The sequence below is a fragment of the Propithecus coquereli genome, unplaced genomic scaffold (genome assembly GCF_000956105.1).
Source record: "Propithecus coquereli isolate 6110/MARCELLA unplaced genomic scaffold, Pcoq_1.0 Scaffold74, whole genome shotgun sequence".
Lineage (NCBI taxonomy): Eukaryota > Metazoa > Chordata > Mammalia > Primates > Indriidae > Propithecus > Propithecus coquereli.
Window position 1 is genome coordinate 5,515,902 of NW_012153507.1, and position 21,199 is coordinate 5,537,100.

The 21,199-nt window shown below is 38.1% G+C and overlaps 1 protein-coding gene across 2 annotated transcripts in view; it reads left to right on the forward strand.

Moving 5' to 3' along the window:
• Positions 1 to 21,199, forward strand: part of COPA (coatomer protein complex, subunit alpha) — a 41,476-nt gene that overhangs the window by 2,066 nt on the left and 18,211 nt on the right. For both annotated transcript variants that reach the window (XM_012661878.1, XM_012661879.1), the window contains exons 2-12: positions 1,547 to 1,660; positions 1,850 to 1,923; positions 5,832 to 5,912; positions 7,412 to 7,488; positions 9,804 to 9,913; positions 15,167 to 15,276; positions 16,676 to 16,775; positions 17,401 to 17,536; positions 18,055 to 18,137; positions 19,965 to 20,115; positions 21,010 to 21,076. In XM_012661878.1, coding sequence (XP_012517332.1) covers positions 1,547 to 1,660; positions 1,850 to 1,923; positions 5,832 to 5,912; positions 7,412 to 7,488; positions 9,804 to 9,913; positions 15,167 to 15,276; positions 16,676 to 16,775; positions 17,401 to 17,536; positions 18,055 to 18,137; positions 19,965 to 20,115; positions 21,010 to 21,076 — 1,103 coding nt within the window. The remainder of the gene's footprint in view (positions 1 to 1,546; positions 1,661 to 1,849; positions 1,924 to 5,831; positions 5,913 to 7,411; positions 7,489 to 9,803; positions 9,914 to 15,166; positions 15,277 to 16,675; positions 16,776 to 17,400; positions 17,537 to 18,054; positions 18,138 to 19,964; positions 20,116 to 21,009; positions 21,077 to 21,199) is intronic.

A 21,199-nucleotide genomic window follows, 5' to 3' on the forward strand; every position in this document is an offset into this window, starting at 1 on the left:
AAAAAAAAAAAAAAAAAAAAAAATCATTAATGAGTGTTCCTGCATATCATAATAATAAAAAAAAAGAACAACCTGAGGAGAAAATAGGCAATTTAGAAGAAATATAAATGTTCAATAAATTATGAAAATAGCTCCACCTCACTAATCACGAAAGAAATGCTTGGGGGTGTTAGATTAGTAAAACAAACTAGCAAGTAACTGATAACATCCTGTGTTGGTCAGTGTATGCCAAATGGGTACCTTCATAAACTTGGTGAGACTGTATAGCGTTTTTACAATTAAACAGTATTTACCAAAATGTTAAATGTACATACTCTATTCCTAAGCAATTCCACTTTGAGGTCTTTAGCCTAAAGCAGTAATAATGCAAATAGTCTAGATTATGTGTAGAAGTACCTTCAGGAGGCTCTTCTGATAGCCAAAAATTGGGGAGAAAATTTTAAATACCTATCAGAATAATATAAGTGTGGTACATTTGTACCTTGTAGTTAAAAAGAATGAGGTTATATTTATACGTACTTAAATATAATGAGGTCCATATCATGTAGGTAAGTGAGAAAAGAAATTTGCAGAACATTATAATATGATCCCCATGTTCATAAAATAATAAGGCCTATGTTTATGCATAACTGCATTAAAAATCTGAAAGGATATACTCCAGACCGTTAATAGTTGTTATGTATGGGAACTTTCATTTCCAGTCATGATCGAGTAACAAGGACCAGATTTGCCTTCCCATCTTAAACAACTGAACAAAATGTATGAAACAGATTTTTTTAGACATTGGACAACAGGCAGTAGAGGAAAGTGATTCGTGAGAGAAGGGAAATAAACAAGATGAGTCCTGTGGTCATCTTAGGTTACTGCCCAGGAAGAGTTTCCAGGCTGCAGTGAAGGGAGAGCGAAGAGCCCTGTGAGACAAAAGTTTGAGGAAGCAAAGACAGTTATAATTTGCTGGGCAAATGCCAGACAAGAGGGAGCTGCATAGAGAGAGGACTGGATATCTGCAGGGAGTCCCCTTAGGCCTTTGAGTACAGATCTGCATGTGTGTGAGAAAACCATCCAAAACCTAGAAAAGAACCATTGGAAAGGAGAAGGCAGAACAATCCCTAGAGCTCACACAGGGTTGGAAATAGTTTGCGTTCCTACTAGCCAGAATGGAAAGACTTCCTGATGCTACGGGTTTTCACGTACAGACCTCAGAAGAGTATTACTTTAACCGTCGTTCCAAATTAGACCTAGACTAGAAGCTGCTGTGACCCACTGTAATGAAACTTAAAAGCAAGCCTTGAAAGAATTAGCTGAGGTAATTTAATTGCATTCTAGAACAAAGCCCAATAATATTTAAAGTAATATAATAAAAATCCAGTACCTAACAACTTGAAATTCACAATGTCTGGCATCCAGTAAAAAATCATCAGATATGTTGAATAAACAAATGAACTTAGAATTAACCTAGCTATTCCTTTTTCTTATCAGAATTGACAGAAGGTGACATTGTGGGAGCTTACTTAGCTCATTGTATCGTTTTCTGTTTTTTTTTCAGGGCTCAGCTTTCACCCCAAAAGACCCTGGATCCTGACTAGTTTACACAATGGGGTCATCCAGTTATGGGATTATCGGATGTGCACTCTCATTGACAAGTTTGATGAACATGATGGTAAGACAGGAGGAAGTTAAAAGAGAAGTGTTTATTATATTCTGAGGTATTTTAAGCCTTGTTTGAGATGGATTCCTCTATGATTAAAGAATGTGGAAATGACAGAACTAAAAAATCTTGAATAGGAATCACCCTAGAAATTAGAAAGGATAGATCTCTCTAACATACATTGCCTGCCTTCTCCCCCAGGTCCAGTGCGAGGCATTGACTTCCATAAGCAGCAGCCACTGTTTGTCTCTGGAGGAGATGACTATAAGATTAAGGTACAGGTTCTGTCATGACTGGGAATAAAGGACAGAAGGATGTGGAAAGGTTTGGGGATTGTGGAAGGGACTAAAAGATAGTACAACTCATTTATACAGAGCTTAGGTTTTTGACAACGTTATCCAGAGAGCTTACCCAGCAAACGTTTATTGGATGCTTACTGTGTACTAGACACTGTTTTCTGTTTTGATAATTAAAAAAAAAATCAAAAATAAATAAGAAATGGCTTCTGTTCTCAAAGAGCTTTTATTCTAATAGTGGAGATAAACATATACCCAAATAATAGCATGTACAGTTTGGTGAATGATGTGATAAATATTTAAAGTGAAATAGGAAAGAGCAGTCCAGGTGCTAGGGCAAAAGACATGACATAGCTGGATACATTTGAGAAACTCTAATTAATTTTGCATGGAGAAAACCTGGAGAAAAGGTGAGAGAGAGGGGGCAGAATATGAGAGGGGCCAGATCATGGAGTACTTGTTTATAGTGCTCAGGAGTTCGGATGTTCTACAGGTAGTAAGGAGCCATTAAAAGGGTTTAAATATAGGAATTACATCAGATTTACATGTTTTTTTTTAAGATTACTTGGGTGGTAGTGTAAAGAAAAGATTGGATGATTTAGGCAAGACTGGAAGCAGAGATACCAATTAGGAGACTGTTGTATAAGTCCATGTGAGAGATGAACAGAGCCTGAGCTTAGGCAGTAGCATTTGAAACGGAAAGAAGGAGATGGATGTGAGAGCTTTAGGAAATGAATCAGTAAGTCTGTTGGATGGTTGGTGAAGGGCCAATAAGGGGAAATAAATGAAGTGACTTTCAGGCTTCTAGTTTGTTTAGGTCACTAGGTAGAAGAAATGTTATTAACTAGGAAAGGAAAATCAAGAAGAGTACAGTTTTGTGGAGTAAGGGAGAATGGGTAATGAATTCCGTCTTGGGCTCTGATGAGTTTGGAATACCTAAGGGACAGTCTAGTGGAGCTATGTCCGCACTAAAGATGTATTTGGAAGTTGTCATCATGAAGGAGGGAGCCACAGGAGAAGCAGCAGAAGTTACCAGTCAGGGAGCAGGTTGAATAAGAAGACAAACCATCATTTGAGAGAGAGAGAGAAAAAGAGAGAGGGAGGAAGTAGAGTTAGTATAGGAAAGAATGATTTGGGGGTTGGAGGTGAACCAAGAGGGAGAAGCAGAAGCCTCTTGTATGTCAAGAAAGGAGAGAATTTAGGGATGGAGAAAGTGGTCAGAATAAGACCAAGACTGAGAAGTAACCTTCGAATTGCTTAATTAGGAAGGCATTAGAGATCTTAGCACCTTAATGCGAAGTGAGAAAGCAGACAGAATATAGGCAATTCTTTGAAGAAGATTGTGATAAAGGCAAAAGTTAGAGCCAGTGACTTGGAACCTGTAAAAATAAATAAAAAATTGCTCTGTTTACTTCTATAAGTCATTTTCATTAAGTCTATGTATCCAACCAAACCAGTGAAATTTACTTGATAAAAAAGGTTGTCTTTTTCATAAGCTACTTCAGGAAGTTATATATTGTAGATTATACAGCAGAACTTATGTGACAGGAGTGAAGACTGAGAGCAGCCTGCAGAGAAAAGAGATACTAGAATTATAGGAAGAACAGTTCTTTCTGTTTTCTAGTTTTTAGGCACTGTATCCTGGGGGCAGTGGAAGCTCAAACGACCTGATAGATCTCAAAAGCAATGAGGTATCACCTCATTGTAATATTTCTGATAATGTATTTGTTATTTATAATGATGAACATTGAGTATCAAGTAGGGTTAACTTGGGTTTTATATAATCTGTTTCAGAAAGGAAAGACCGGATGTCATTTAAGAAAAAAAATTTTTCCCCAAACGATTAACATTTTAGAAAAGGAGTTACTGTCTATTTATGAAATGTCCAGAATAGGTAAACCTATGGAGAAAGAAAGTAGACTGATGGTTGTCTAGGGTTGAGGGCTTGGAAGGAAATGGACAGTGACCACTAATGGGTGTGAGTTTCTTTTCAGCATGATAGAAGTGTTTTAATGTCAAATGTGGTGATGGTTGCACAACTGTGAATATACTAAAAACCGTTGAATGAGTAAATTGTATGGTATTTGAAATGTATCTCAATAAAGCTGTTATTAAAATAAAGGGATTAGCTGGTGGGTGTAGTATTATGCTGTGGCTTTGGTTTGCATTTCTCTGATGACTAATAAAGTTGAAACCTTTTTCATAAAAAGGGGAATTATCTAGAAAAGTCATGTCTATGGAGCATCACATTGCTTGCTATTATATTTCCAGATAAATGTAGCATTAATACAATCCTGACTTACAAAGATTAAGAAAACCCAGCAAATGGCCCAAAGCCTTGGGCTAAAAATTCTTTAGGTCTTTAAGAATTCATAGTTCTGGAGCTTGACAGGACATTAAAGGAATCAAGATAATTTGAAGCTAGAAATAAGAAAATTTAGAAGGGAAAAAAAGCAGTTAAAGAATAGTATTTATGGTATGATCTAATTTTTGTGTACTTGTATGTTATATAGATGATTGAGCAGAGAAAGGTAAAATATTGGAGTACCTTTCACTTTTCATGTTATTTGCCTTTTCTCATTTCTACACATACTTACTGAGCACTTACCTAGCGTCAGCCACCGTGTCAGGTGCTCAGGCTGTGTTGAGCATGATGGACAAGAACCTTGCCTTTAAGGAGCTTACATTCTTGTTTGGAAGATCATACGTTTAGGTTTTCTGAATATGTTATAGGAAATGATAGTACTTTTTGAAATTTACAAAAGAAAAATTTAAAGAAAAATAGTAACAAGCTGGTCCAGATAGATTATAAACTAATATTAAAAAGAAATTTTTAAAAATTAAATGAAAGAAAAAATGCATCTGACCTCTCATACTTTTTGGGGGCATTTTCTGGATGAGAAGATGAGCTGTTTTATATTTATGGTACTGGTTTTAGTGTCTTTGTGTCCATTGATGCCTGGTGCTTTGGTAGTTGACTTAACTTCATATTTAAATATGATATTGTTTCTCTGCCTAGCTCAGCCTAACTGAGCAATGTAGCCTTTTACATAGTAATAAGTTAAAGTCTGTTTGCTTGATAAGTGAGTACAGACCACAAATGTATGGGCATCATTTGCCACCAGGTTAGTCTAAGAAGATGCCATATGTTATATGTTGTTTTCTTTGGAATCATGGTATCTGTCCTACTTTTTTTTTGAGACAGTCTCACTCTGTTGCCCTGGGTAGAGTACAGTGGTATCATCATAGCTCACTGCAGCCTCAAACTCCTGGGCTCAAGTAATCCTCCTGCCTTAGCCTCCTGAGTAGCTGGGACTATAGGTGCATGCCACAATGCCCAGCTAATTTTTTCTATTTTTAGTAGAGACGGGGTCTCGCTCTTGCTCAGGCTGGTATCGAAATCCTGACCTCAAGCAATCCTCCTGCCTCGGCCTCCCAGAGTGCTAGGATTACAGGTGTGAGCCACTGTGCCCAGCCTGTCCTGCTTTTTTAAGGTGACAGATAAAACACTTAGGGGTCTGTATTCAAGCCGAGAACATAATTATACAGCAGAAAAAAGAGTTTCAAGTTAGGCCCTGGATAAGTATCTTGTCTCCTTTTACTAAGTAGAGATGGTGTCATCCCAAAGAAAGAAAAGCTTTTCCGTAATTTTATCTTTAGCTTTTCCCTAACCTTGTCTGCACTCCTCTGACCCCGTGTTGTTTAGCTGACCAATATTTTTATTCTTGTTCTTTTTCCCATTAATCTTTAACCAGACTTCTACCAAGGTTCCTACCTATTTAGAAATACCAAAATATAAATCCAAACTTGTTCATTGAGAAATCTGAGCCTTTCAGAGGCCCAAGACCCCTCTGTTCTGTTTCTTAGTTGGATTTCTGTCTTTGCAGGTTTGGAATTACAAGCTCCGGCGCTGTCTCTTCACATTGCTTGGGCACTTAGATTATATTCGCACCACATTTTTTCATCATGTAAGTAGTCATTGTGGCTCTGGTTTTGGAGCATTCTTCATTTTCTCCGTAGTAATCTACTTAACTCTCAAGAATCCATGTTTTGATAACAAATTGTGTTTTGGGAGTAGCTCTTCTAGGATCTGTGTGGTATTGACCTTTCTGCTTTGTTTCTTTCTACAAGAGGAAGCACTTGGGGTTACACTGAATTGAATTTAATTGGATTCAGTGGGCTCTATGAGGAAGTCCTTGTTTCTCTGTAGGGGAAAGTAGGGATTTGAATTCAGGTTTGCTGAAATAGAAAACAAAAGTTGGCAGGCAAAATCCATGTGGGGTATTATCAGTAAGTAGTAGATGTATTTGGAAGAAGGTCAAGCTAAGGTGCCATTTTGATAAGCTAAGAAATGTTTTGAGGTATTAACAATCATGTCCCTCTGTCCTAGGATTTTGGGGTCTAGTGGAGGTTGTTTCCTTAGCCAGTCTTCTTTGATCTATCAGGTATCATAGTCGATTTAGATACTGAGTTATATATTAAAGACTCCCAACTTCTTAATCCAGTCCCAACCTGGCAGGATTTCCCTATAATTCAATGCTTTTAGAATTAACTTGTACTATTCTTTGGCTCTCAATAAACTAAGTCTCTTGAATTACATTAGAAAGAATATAGTGAAATAAATAAGAATTTACTGATTTAGTATACTTCATTTCTTAAAATTTAAAAATTTTAGGATAGGAGAGAATGAGAAAACTACAACTGAAACATTTGCGAATGATAACTACTCAATAAGATAACCTATTAGGTAGAAACTATTTGTCATTGCCATAAAGGACTTGCTAAAGACCCTTGCCTAGAACAAGTTGCCATCTACTTAGAAAGTTATGAAAAGCCTTGTTTTCTTTTATTTTTTCAGCTCAATAAATATATTTGTGCCTTATACTTGCTAAGCTCTGTGCTAAACACTGGAGATACATCTGTGAATAAGGAATGCTTCCTTTTCTGAACAATCTTATGGACTCCAAATAGCCTAAATCATCTTTACCTGTTACTTTCTGCTTTGGTTACTGAGACTTGGGAAGTTTTTGAAACTGGATGATCTGACTGGAAGAAATCACACCATAAAATAGTATTCCCATCCTAGAGTTAAAGAGTGAGAGCCTTTCCCAGGGTCTTCATTTATAAGATTAACTATATATAAATATAAACACATACATAATATTTAGAAGTAAATGTATTAATAAATACATATTATGCTGTCTGCCCCTGAGAATCTATGATGCATCTGTCTGGCTTCCATTCTTAAATCTTACAGGTGAAAGTGCCAGAGTTGGGAAAAGCTGCTGGAGACATGGGGAAGAGGAGATAGCTAGCCTGATGTCAGAAGTAGCAGCCCCAGTGTTATTAATAGTCTAGCTGAAGCGTTAGGCGATGGAATCCTCCTATAAAAGAGAAAAATGATTACAGGAACCTGACAAAACAAGTTTGTTTAATGTTTAAAGCCTTTGTCTGGAATATCTTTCAGGAGTATCCTTGGATTCTGAGTGCTTCAGACGATCAGACCATCCGAGTGTGGAACTGGCAATCTAGAACCTGTGTCTGGTAAAGCAGGAGGCAGAGGGCTAAAAAGAATCTTAATTCTTAGTTTTTCATAATCAGTTTCTCTTCAGAACAATCATCTCCCTTTCCATATGAGCCATGTATGCTGGCTGATTACTGGTTATATTTGTAAAAAGCCTCTAAGTACAAAATAATAAATATAGAGGTGGTGTCATTAGTAATGTATGAATCTGGATCTTCTGATAATTTCTTACTGGGGAAAAGAGGTCATATAGCTAGCCTTTTAGAATAAGAACTTTTAGCTGTTTTTTAGTCCTTTTTCCATAAAACCTGAGTCAAGGTCTAGACTTCTGTCCTACTTTGTATTTGGGGCTAGAGTTCTATATAGAACTTTCCATGAAGAGGCAAGGACAATTTAAAATGATGTCCTTTAAGAGGAATTCCCTACTAAAATCTAACAGATAATTTCCAGTGTGAATTACCAAGATTCCATTTATTTTGATATTTTAATATTTCTTTAATCTGAGAGGAGAGCTATGTAATCTCAGTTCTCCTGAAATTAGTAATATTTAAATACTAAAGCATTAGAGACAAGAAGAGAGCTATTGGTATTAGGTTATTAAGTATGAAATGTCCGATTCCCTTAAGTACTGAGCTTAACAGTTGATATCTCTGACATTTCACTTTGACACTTCTTATTTTATTTTTGTTGTGAAGATACATCTCAGTTGTTTTCACACACACTTATGATTGTGATCTTTGATTATCTTTCATGTTTTTTTTTAGAGTAACTTTTGTGAAACTGTAGATAAGTCAAAAATTTGTGTTATTTTCAAATATGAGTTCCATCGTGGAACCAATGCAACACAGCTCAAAATATCAGTGATGTGTTTGGGAAGGGGGTGGCTGTGAACACAGTACATCAGTGGTTTCAGAAGTTCTGGTGATTTCAATCTCGAAAATGAGCCATGTAGGCTACCTGAGACCAAGGTGGATAATGATGAGCTGAAAGCTGTAGTAGGAACGAATCTATCTCAACCTACGTGTGAATTAGCAGCAAGGTTTGACATTACTATTCCAACAATATTGGACCACTTGAAACAAATCAGCAAGGTGAAGAAGCTGGATAGATGGGTTCTGCATGAATTAAACAAGCATCAGCAGAGAAATTGTCTTGAACCTTGCCTTTGTTTGCTGTCACGACATAAAGGCAAACCATTTCTATGCCATGTTGTTACATATGATGAAAGAGGGATTCTTTTTGACATTTGCAAGCATTTGGCACAATGGTTGGATAAAGATGAAGTGCCAAAACAGTCCAAAACCGACTATTTGGGCCGGGCACAATGGCTCACACCTGTAATCCTAGCACTCTGGAAGGCCAAGATGGAAGGATGGCTTCACCTCAGGGGTTTGAGACCAGCCTGAGCAGAGTCAGACTCTGTACTAAAAATAGAAAAATTAGCTGGGCGTCATGGCATGTGCCTGTAGTCCCAACTACTCAGGGAGGCTGAGGCAGGAGGATCACTTGAGCCCAGGAGTTTGAGGTTGCAGTGAGCTATGATGACGGCACTGCACTCTAGCTGGGGTGACAGAACAAGACTCTGTTTCAAAAAAAATAAATAAAACCAAATCTCAATATTCATCAAAAAAAGCTAATGGTGTCTGGTGGTCCAGTGCTGGTATTATCCGCTACAGCTTCATGAAACCTGGTGAATCGATTACAGTAAATGTCTACTGCAACCAGTTGGATGAAATGATGAGGATGCTTGTGATTAAGCAGCCGAGATTGGTCAATAGAGACAGGTCAATCCTCTTGCAAGACAACTCTTGACCACATATGACACAAACAATGCTGCCCAAACTACAGAAGCTGGACTTGGAAACTCTCTTGTCATCCACCTTATTCACCAGAACTTGCACCCACTGAATACCACTTCTTCCAAGCTTTGGACCACTTCTTGCAAGGAAAAATGTTCAATGCTCAACAAGCTGTGGAAAACACCTTTCATGATTTCATCACGACTTGCTCGCCAGGCTTCTTTGCTGTTGGCATAAGCAAGCTACCATTAAGATGGCAAAACTGTGTGTATAGTTTAGGTGCATACTTTGATTAATTGTACTGCTTCTTGTTTGAGATATAATAAACTACACTTTTGATATGAAATTGGACATCTCATACTTAATATCCTAATAAAATGGCTGACCTTGTTTATTGTTATTCAGAATTGTTAGGATGACCTACTTTTGCAAAGTATAATTGGATAAGCATGTGTTAAATATGGAAAAAGGTATTTCGTTTAGGAGTCTGTTGATTCTTGCCTCTAATTTGGTGTTGTCTTTTTTTTTTCTTGCAGTGTGTTAACAGGGCACAACCATTATGTAATGTGTGCTCAGTTTCACCCCTCAGAAGACTTAGTTGTATCAGCCAGCCTGGACCAGACTGTGCGCGTTTGGGATATTTCTGGTGAGCTGCCCAAGTTCAGGGGACAACCTAGTCATGTCTGTTGCAAAACTGCAATTGCTTAAAATAGTGAGGATAGTTGACTTACAATAGGAAAATTTAGAATAGTCCATTCCCGTATAATAATATCTTTGTTTCTGAGGCTAATGAATCTGCTTTGGTGATTCTTCATATTCAAGGTATTCTCTAAAGGAGGTTACACTAGAAAATCATTTGATTTGAAGAAATGTTAATTTTAAGTTAGATCAGTTTTTAGTTAAAATCTATATACTGTTGGAATATTTGATTAAGAATCAAGCTTTCTGCTAAAATAACAAAAATACATTTTGGACAAACAAATTTTGAGAATTAGATTAATGCAGGGAAACTGGACTCTTGGATCCTGTCGCTTTATTTAGAAATAGGAAAAAAACCCTCTGTTAGATTTCTTCTAGTGTCAGGAGCACAGTTGGGATAGGGGAGTTGGTGATTTTTATGTCCAGAATACCTTTTAATGGTCAGATTTTTATTAGGCAGACTTCTAGGACCAGAAACTAAATAATTTGTAGATTTCTGATAGTTGAGGTAATTCTTCCTGTCACAGTTTACATATCATGATTTTGAGATAAAGGTTTAAATGTTTAGTGCTGTATAAAGAACAGTAAGAAATTGCTAACTAGAGAATTTAAATGCATGGAAAGGGACCGTACCTGTGAGACGGATGGAAACTCTTTGTGTTGGACTAGGGAAATGAGACACAAAATGCTGATTCTCTGCCTAGCTACATTTACTTATAACTTGGTAATTATCTCTTTCTATTTGTTGTGTTAGAAATTCTTAGAGATTTGAGTTCCCTGAAATGCCATCAGCTAGACTACAAAACAGTGTTTCATTCTATAAAAGAAAGGCTCCCTCATAGGTCCATGCCTAGTTCTTTGTGATAATAAAGGAGTCACCCTTCTGCATTGTGCAACTGAGGTGCTAACTTTTCCCAACTCGCCTGTTGCATGGTAGGCTAGGGCAATATGGTACTTGTTCTTACGGACCAATAATGATCATCCGGTTGGAAATTGGGATTCCTGGATATAGCATTCGGAATGTTGCAGTAGCAGTTGTTTACATTAATGTAGCATAGAAACAATCCAAGGAAAGATGGGGACAGTTGTAGAGTAGAGCCTCGAGTCTAGATCATGCTGTCTTTGCAGTTTTCAAACGTTTAGAATTAAAGGGAGTGATATATTCAAGATTGTATTGGATAAAGGGCAATGGTTTCTCTAGGGCTTTGCCATTGCAGTTTTTCATCAGACTGACTACGTTTTTTTGAAGTACACCCAGATATGACCAGCCATGCCAACAGGAGGAGGTAGGCCCAGGCACTGTGAGCCTGTGCCCTCTCCTCCCTGCCAGTACCAGGGAGCTTAGCATCCACTCTCCCAGTAACCTAGCTATGGCTTGCCATGGTTTCTCACTGTTCACACATTCAAAGCACCCTCTCTATCTCAGGATATAGGAGCCTGATGGAGTTGGATCCCAATTCATGTTGTTCCACCTGATCAGGGGCAGTTACTTAGAATATCCTTTCCCAGCCTGGATTCTGTGAGAGAATTAAGTGCTACAGAAAGTACTTTGCATGACTGTTTACTCAGTTCTTCCAAGAATGGTATACAGCTATGCCATTCTAGATTGTAGAGAAGTTAATCTGTTACATACCTAAACTAAAGCATTTGGGCATTAGGGCATTAATTCTTTCTTAAATATGGAGTTGAAAAGGACCCTTATACTGGTTCACTCTAAGAGTGTGGTTTGTGCTGTCTGATGCTGGCACAGCATGTTCCCTTTGGTCAAGCTAAAGCAATTTGGGGTAATCTAGTGGCTGGATTCTCATTGGTGATCATGAAATGCCCAAAGCAAGAAATACTTTTCTTCACCTTTTGTAGGGTGAGGACATTTCTGCATCAAAATTAAGGGACCTAGATCAGAGAAGAGAGGGAGGAAGTGTGACCCCATGGGGTTTATACTTGCTTTTGAATGTGTGAAGTGCATGGATTATATATAATAACATTGCAATTGTTATGCTTAGTATATGTGATAGAATTTTGTGCTAACTTGCTGTATTAATGTTAATGCTCTCTTTACCATTTCTAAATGTTTTTCTTTACCCACACATATCTTGACTTTCAGTTACCCCTTAACCAGAGTGGAAGGAGATGCTTTTGTATTTTACTAAGCAGCAGCAGCTTTGGGGTTAGACTTTTGTGCTTATCTTTTTTTTTGGTCTAGAAACCAGCGTACTCTTTTAAGCAGAGACCTGTTTTGCTTGGGTTTAAATAAGACCGAACATAGGAAGAGGAATTAGCTTTTAGATCTGTTAGGACTAGAGCTAATACTAATATTTCCAAGAGAGAAAAATTAGTTCTGAGTAAGAGTGAATATCCCCAAATTTAGAGGACTACTGAAAATTCTAATTTTTTGACTGTCTCTTTTTGAGCTAGATAAGCAATAAGAGAATGTAGAAATATTTAAAGGTCTCTTAATACTTCTTACATGAAGATTGAGCCCCATAGGGCTTAGCTTAACCAGATGAATCTTTCTTTTTTTTTTTTGAGACATCATTTTGCTCTGTCTCCCTGGCTAGAGTGCAGTGGCATCATCATAGCTCACTGCAACCTCAAACTCCGGGGATCAAGCCATCCTCCTGCCTCAGCCTCCCAAGTAGTTGGGACTATAGATGTGTGCCACCATGCCTGGCTAATATTTTCTAATTTCAGTAGAGACAAGTCTCGAACTCCTGACCTCAAATAATTCTCCTGCCTTGGCCTCCCAGAGTGCTAGAATTACAGGCATGATTACACTGTGCTGGCCCTGATGAATCTTTTGTTTTAGCCTGGCAAAAACTATTTGTTTAAAAGGGAATATATTTACAACCGAGATAAAAAAGATAGGTTATTTTCTTAGCTTGAGCTTTCAAGTAAATTGACAGTTAAATTATTTTAACGTGCTTATACCTTTGCATGTCAAGCCCATGTAATTCAGACTCAGTCTTTGAAATGGCTACTAAAAAAGTATTAATATGCTGCCAAATCCTCTCGTCATCCATCTCTCTTTACTGTTTCCCCTGGTCCCCACTGGGAGGCATGCATCAAACTGGTCCATTCTGAGAGTGTCCTCTCTTCCTCTGGATTTGGGTAGCATCTGTAGAAATTTTCCATCTGTCGTTTAGTCCTAGTGAGTGGCTTGTTGAAGGCTCAAGTATTTTTTCTCCAAGTTATCTTTTCACTGCCTGTCACTATTCATCTGTCTGTTTTTGCCCTACCCCTTTTCCTGGATCATTACATGCAACAAAGGCTTCCATTCTGTTGTACAGCTTTCTTTTTAATGTGTTTGTTGAAGCTTGTTGGAGGTGAAGTTCCTCACAGCTGTCTGTCTTTGTATCTTCCTTTGAATCGATTTCATATACCAACTCATTAGAAAAAGGTGACAGATCCTGTTAAAGGGACAAGTGAAATAAGTGAAAAGAGGTATGCCAGCGATACTGTATTTATGAAGCTTTGTTTCATGAGAGTACATTTTTTTGTAAAGCATCAGCTTTATTTCTCTCTACTTATTGGTTAAATGCTCATCTTGGGCAGAGGACAAGATATTTAAAACTGTCATGGCCTTTTAAGCTCTTGTTTCTCTAATGCCAATATGTAGGTACCACTATAACAAAAGAGATATAATTTTAAAACAATGAATATAAATATAGTCATTAAACTTGAGTTTTCATATTTTCCTACAGATGGCAAAATTTAGGCTCGAAATTACTTAGGTTTTATTTTCCTTCTATTGCACATTTTCCTTCCGTCTTTTGTTTTTTATTTTACACATGCTAGGTAATTTCATCTTATGCTTTCCCCAAAAAATATTTCTAAAGATAGAATTTTAGTCCCAGTTCTGTTTTCTCATCTATAAGTTGGTATAATTATACCTGCTTGCTTATCTCAAAGGTTTGTTATGAGAATCAAATCACATAATATATATTAGAGTGCTTTGACAGCCACAAAATACTTTTCAAATGTAAGGTAGTAGAGTATTGTTATCATAATTTTGGTTCTGACTGTAGCACAAATAGCTTTTAAAGATGAATGTAGTTGAGGCACAAATGTGGGTCCTCTACAAATAAGACTCTTATTATCCTGGTATCTTTTTCTTATTGTTTTTTTTTTTTTGAGACAGAGTCTCACTCTGTTGCCTAGGCTAGAGTGCCGTGGCGTCAGGCCAGCTCACAGCAACCTCAAACTCCTGGGCTCAAGCGATCCTCCTGCCTCAGCCTCCCGAGTAGCTGGGACTATAGGCGTGCGCCACCATGCCTGGCTAATTTTTTTTCTATATATTTTTAGTTGTCTGATTAATTTCCTTCTATTTTTAGTAGAGACGGGGTCTCGCTCTTGCTCAGGCTGGTCTCGAACTCCTGAGCTCAAACAATCCGCCCACCTCGGCCTCCCAGAGTGCTAGGATTACAGGCATGAGCCACCACGCCCGGCCTTATTGTTTTTAAATTATGGGCTAATTCCTCCGAGTGAGACTAGCCTCCAAAGGTTTTAATGGCAAAATATCTGTGTTCAGATCTGTAAACAACCTTTTAAGCAAGAACTTAAAAGGACATGACAGTTTTAATTACCTTGTTCCCTATTTAAGAGTCAAGTAGAAAGTATAAGTACACTTTTTGCATGGTTCATGGTTTTATAGTATCTTCCACAAAATAGCTGTTTTGTACTTAATAGGTCTAGTTTCCATAACCCATTTGCAACTTCCCCGTGAGTTGCCTAAAAGCTTCCAGTTTGAGAAACACTGAGCTATGGCCTCCCCAAGTGGCTTTTCTTTCCAATTTTTTGAGATGATGGGAAAAAAGTTGCTATTAGAATTCATGAAGTTGAAAATGGAAATTGAATGTTTACCAGTTGAGGCCATATTTAAGAACACTGAAGAATGGAAAGTGGGCAATAAGTGAATTAGACAGCTTTTGAGGTGAGATTTGTTGAAAAAGAGGTTAGCTGTGTCAGAAATTTGGGTTGATCTGTAGAAAGAAATTCTAGTAGTTAGTCTATTTAAGTCTTGAGGGAGTAGAAAAGAAGACAGTGAATGTACTTCAATATTTTGAATATTTTTGGAAATAGGTAGGAGCTCTCAATTTCTTTTTCTCTTCTTCTTCACTGTATCTTTCAGTATTTCTGCTACTGTCCTCTTTTTGATAACATTTTGTTTACATCTTTCATCTCACTCCTTACCCCTTCAAAGGTCTAAGGAAAAAAAACTTGTCCCCTGGTGCGGTGGAGTCGGATGTGAGAGGAATAACTGGGGTTGATCTGTTTGGAACTACGGATGCAGTGGTGAAGCATGTACTAGAGGTACTTATCTCTACAGCCAGTGGCTGGATATGGGCTGTCATCTAGGGAAAGTCACAACATGCCATTCATTTATTCCTTCAACAGATATTTATGGAGTGCTTATTAATTGCCAGGCACTGTTTGAGGCCCTGGAAATAGAATTGTGAGTGAACCACCCAACAGAGAAATGAAGCCTACAGGCCACCTGAGGGAGAGTCATGTTACCTTATAAACCCAGTGCGGGGAAAGAGAGAAATCTGGGCATAGGCTCCATCACCATCTCAAGGCAGAGCCCATTCTCAAGCCTTCTGTAAGGGGTAGAGCAGAACGAAATTTAATCAGAGTTATTGAAAATCAGCCATGTGTCAGTAACTTTTGTGCATGGTAAGAAAATAGAAAAGCATAAGGGAAAGAAACTAATTTTTCTTTAAGAATATTATCTAACATAATCTTCACAGCTATCTACTGAAGTAGGTATTATTAACCTCATTTTACAGATGAGAAAATTCAGATTTAGAGAAATTAAGCAGTTTACCAAAGTCCACATGTATCTGATAAATGGAAGAACTGGGATTCACAGATGATACTTCTCAAAAATACTGCTAATTCAGAACTGCCTTATCTATGATTCTGCCACAGTATAGCATACAACTGTGTCAATAGGGTATATGGGATATCTTAAAATCAGCAGTTCTTAAAGTTTTTGGTCTGAGGCTCTCCTTTTTTGTTTTTCAATGTGCCTACTGCATGAGGATCTCTTTATACTGTTAAAATTTATTGAGGACCCCAAAGAGTTTTTGTTTATGCGGGTTATATCTGTCAGTTTTTACCATATTGGAAGTTAAAACTTAGAACTGTTAAAAATATAAAATATATCAACACCTATTAGCTATGAGAGCGGTGACATAATCACACATCATGTCTCTGGAAGACTCCACTGTACACTCATGAGAGAATAAGAATGAAAAAGACAAAGTCTTAGTATTATACAAAAAATAGTTTTGACCTTGCAGATTTCCTAAAAGGATCTTGGGGATCCTCCCAGGGTTTCTAGGTCACACTTTGAGGATTTTTGCATTAAGTTATAAAATTTGTCTTATACTTGAAATGTTAATAATTGGTTGGCAAAATAAGATATAAGTAGATAAGTAAAAAATAAGGCAGTATATCCTAAATGCAGACGAAACTAAGTGTGGGGTTAGAAATACATATTTGGAAATTCCTGTGAGAATTTAGCATAATGTTGGATAGATTGACATACCAATTATGTTCAAAATCTTAGAGCAGCATAGTCTCTTGAGTCTTTTCACATGAAGAATAAATGAGAGACATCTTGTATAACCACCAGCATGGTTCATTGATTTGCTTTGAGTAACAGTTATAAAACTGTTTTAGAAGAACCACTTATTTTTTTCTACAGGGTCATGATCGTGGAGTAAACTGGGCTGCCTTCCATCCCACTATGCCCCTTATCGTATCTGGGGCAGATGACCGTCAAGTGAAGATCTGGCGTATGAATGGTGAGTGAATCAGTGGCAGCATCACCATGTCTAAGAAATTGACTGCTGGTCAGCAAAGTAAAGTAGCCAGGTCTTCTGGACTTTGATCTATTTTCCTGTCTTAGGTGATTATCTTATACTAATCTTGGGAACACAGAAATTGCCCCTTTCCCTTTTTTTTCCTGTGGTGGTGTCCTGATTTGGAGGAGTATGAACACAGCTAAGAGTAAAAATTCATCCATTCATTGACAAATATTTATTGAGTACCTACATTTTACTAGATATTGACAACAATGTTGGAGATACAGTGGTGAATAAAACCGATACAGTCCCTGTCTTATGGAGCTTGCATTTGGTCTAAAATGGCAGCTAGTGACAGTTACTATCAGGACAAATAAAACAGAGTAAAGGGTTAAGCAATGATGGAGAAGAGGTGTTATAATTGATAGGTGGATCGGAATGAAAGAACAAAGAAATATGTAAAGTCTAAGAGACTTACATGAAGAAAATTGCCCCATGAGAAAGAAGTTCCTAATTTAACAGTTTGTAGTAGTACCCAGCACTTGATTAAGAAGATGTCATATCTCCAAATCCCGAAATTACAGTGGTAGGGAATTGTGCTGACCTAATTCTTTTTGTCCTCTAGAATCAAAGGCATGGGAGGTTGATACCTGCCGGGGCCATTACAACAATGTATCCTGTGCTGTCTTCCACCCTCGCCAAGAGTTGATCCTTAGCAATTCTGAGGACAAGAGTATCCGAGTCTGGGATATGTCTAAGCGGTAAGGGAGTCATTGATGTTGTGTGACCAAACCCTGGGGAATGCCCCTTTCTCTCTCTTTCAAAATTAGATTGGAATATTTCTTTTCATCTCGGCATCTAGAAAAATCAAGTCATATGTAGTGAAAACCTGAAGAGACCTAGAGATTGGCTGATATTCACAAATTTTCCATTAAATAGAACTCCTCATGTGTATTCTTTTTCTCCTCTAAATTTAAACATGTTCTTCTTTCTCCCCTTTCCACTACTTCTGTAGGTAGAGAAGAAATAAGAAATGAAAGCAATACAATAGAAAATTATGATGAGTGGGGGAAATTAAAATATCAAAATAATATGGTCAGTCTGAATTCTCTTCTTTCTGTTCCTGGGTAGAATTTATCATGACTACCTTTAATTAGGATACGCAGTTTACTGTCCTCGATTTACATTTTTAATTAGCTTGCTCAATATTCTTATATATGATGGGCTAAAGATGTCTGGGAAGTTAATATTTTTCTTTGTGTACCTTTTGCTTTCCTAGGACTGGGGTTCAGACCTTCCGTAGGGACCATGATCGTTTCTGGGTCCTAGCTGCTCACCCTAACCTTAACCTCTTTGCCGCAGGTAAAGGCCATTTCCTCTCTTTCTTAATTGCTTCACTTCAAAGTTTCTAAGAATTGAAAGTGATTCTTTATTAGCTTTGTCTCCAGTAAATGCATAGTCAGATGACAAGGAGAAGCAGAATTCTCAGAGCTACTTAGTTGAAGCTTTTTTTCCCCTTGCCTTCTTGGAGTGTGTTCTTTCTCTACCAAGATCCATTTAACAGTTATAGCCCATACTCTTTGGCTACTAAGAGCTCTCATAGGAGGCTAATACTGGATACTTGTGGTTCTCAAATTGAGAAGCTGGAAGTTAAGTTTTATACATTCATTTAGCAGATACATATTGAGTTTCATGCCCTATTCTGAGTGCTGGTGTTGTAGCAGTGCATAAAACAAAGTCCCTGCCTTTATGGAGCTTGTATTTGTAATGAGGGGAGATAGACCACAAAACAATATGTATATAAAATGATGCATGGTGAAAAATACTTTGAAGAAAAACAAAAGTAAGGGGGATAAAGGGAGATGAGAGTGCGGGATTTATTTTATATTGGGGTTTAGAAAAATGAAAGGGAAAGAGACTGGGAACAGCAAATGCAAAGATATGATGTTAGAGGTGCTTAGTAGCATGTTAGAGGAACATCGAAGAGGCCAGTTGGAGCACAGTAAGGGACTAAGTAATAGGAGGTGAGACCAGGCCAGATTGTGCATTGTATTATAGGCCATGGTTAGAACTTAAGATTTCCTTCTGAATGAATGGAAAGCCGTTGGAAGGTTTTGGGTAGGGAAATGACATGATCTGGTTTATGTGTAGAGAGCAGATAGTAGGAGGGTAAGAGTAGAAGGGTTCTCTATGGCTGTGGTCCCCAACCTCCGGGCTGTGGCCCATTACCAGTCTGTGGCCTGTTAGGAAACGCTGCACATCACCGCCTGAGCTCGGCACCACACGCCCCCGCCCCCTACGATACCCCACCCCACCAATCCCTAGTCCATGGAAAAATTGTCTTTCGTGAAACTGGCCCTTGGTGCCAAAAAGGTTGGGGACCACTGCTCAAAGGGGTAGATGATGCTAGTAGGGAAAGAACAAAACATTTTTTAAAAACAGAACAATAAAGCCTTTTTAAACTAAAATTCATTTTTTCAGCAAATACTTTTTATGATTTTTTAAAGAGACAGGGTCTCCCTCTGTCATCCAGGCTGAAGTGTAGTGGTGTGATCATAGCTCACTGTAACTTTGAACTCCTGGGCTCAAGTGATCCTTCCGCCTCAGTCTTCTGAGTAGCTAGGAGTACAGACAAAAGCCACCATGCCTGGCTAATTTTTAAATTTTGTAGAGGTAGAGATGGAGTCTTGCTATGTTGTCGGGGCGGGTCTTGAACTCCTGGCCTCAAGTGATCCTCCTGCTTTGGCCTCCCTGAGTGCTGGGATTACAGGCATGAGCCACCACGCCCAGCCTATGCTCTTTTTATATGCTAAGGACTAGGGAAGGATGGAAATTATCGTAGTTTCTGCCTTCAGGGAACTCTACTTTCCCTAGTATAGTAGGGGTAATAAACGATTACAGTGCAAGGTGATAAGTACTATAAGAGAGGTTTGTGCAGAGCTTTAGGGGAACACAGAGAAGGCCATGTCTAAATGTGGCCGTGTGAACAGTATTAGGAAAGGATTCACAGAGAATTACCTGAATAAAGATTCTAAGAATTGAGAATTTAGGCAAATAAGGGATGCATTTAGGTGTGTTGCTTTGTGTTTAGCATATATATATAACTTACCTCATCCTTGTGTATCTCCTATTTCTAGCTTTCTTTCTTGCCTATAGCTAATTCTTTCCTCTCTTCTCCCTGTCCCCCAGGCCATGATGGTGGCATGATTGTGTTTAAGCTGGAACGGGAACGGCCAGCCTATGCTGTACATGGCAATATGCTACATTATGTCAAGGACCGATTCTTACGTCAGCTAGATTTCAACAGCTCCAAAGACGTAGCTGTGATGCAGTTGCGGAGGTAAATCAATCTTGTTTCTTCCCTCTAAACCGTCTTATCTGTCACTGTGATACAATACCCACAAACAAGACTCTTCTTTTAAACATTTTGGATCTCATCTCCTGTTATAGATGGAATCCCCATTAGATGAGCCTGTTCAGTTTAAACCCTAGGAGCAAGGTAGGCAAGGAGTTCCCCTGTTGAGAATGCTAGTGACCCTGTTGGTAGGAAATCATACTATCATAGTTTGCCAGCTCTCTTGCAAACCAGAGAAAGTTTCTTGGTAGAGAGTAGCCCCAATGGGCAATAGGCCTTTTTGCTTTTATTTGGCATTATTCTGGTAAAATGCACACAATTCTAAACTAGAATATGGGTCTCTGGAATGATAACCTCTGGATGTCTGGCCAAAGGAACCGTCCTTTTGGAAAGCCAGCTGCATCAGCATGCTGAAACATTAATGGTGGCAAACTTTGGCATGAGGGTTTGATAACCACCCTCTAGCATCACTACAATAAAAAGATGGGTTTATGTGAACACTCCAAGGGACAGGAGAAACCAGCCAGAGACAGATCGCATCATGTTACTCTGTAGTGTCCACTGCAATTATGTGTAGGAATTCGAATCCAAGCAGAACAAGTCCCGCTCACTACAGTAACCCTACCTTCTGTTGAATAATTTGATTTCTTGTACAGTTTACTTTTTTAAACTGTTTGTTCAAAGCTGAGATAGGTACATTCCCAAGCCTTAAAGGAAGGAAGAGAATAAAAGCAATATTTATTTTTATTCCTGATTATAAAAGCGATAAGTATATGTGTGTAAATATTGGCTAAGTAAGAAGTATAGGGGTAATTCCTTTTCTTCCTTCCATTCTTATGCCTCTTCCTTGTTTTTTGCTTTTTCTATATATCTCTCTAGTGGTTCCAAGTTTCCAGTATTCAATATGTCGTACAATCCAGCAGAAAATGCAGTCCTACTCTGTACGGTAAGTAACCTATGGAGTCGTCCTAGGTTTCCCCATTTTCCTTAGGTCTCTCTTGTCCATAGGGAATATTTAATGGCTCCTTATAATGGAAGCTATTTAATGGTCATTTTTCTAGGGCTAACA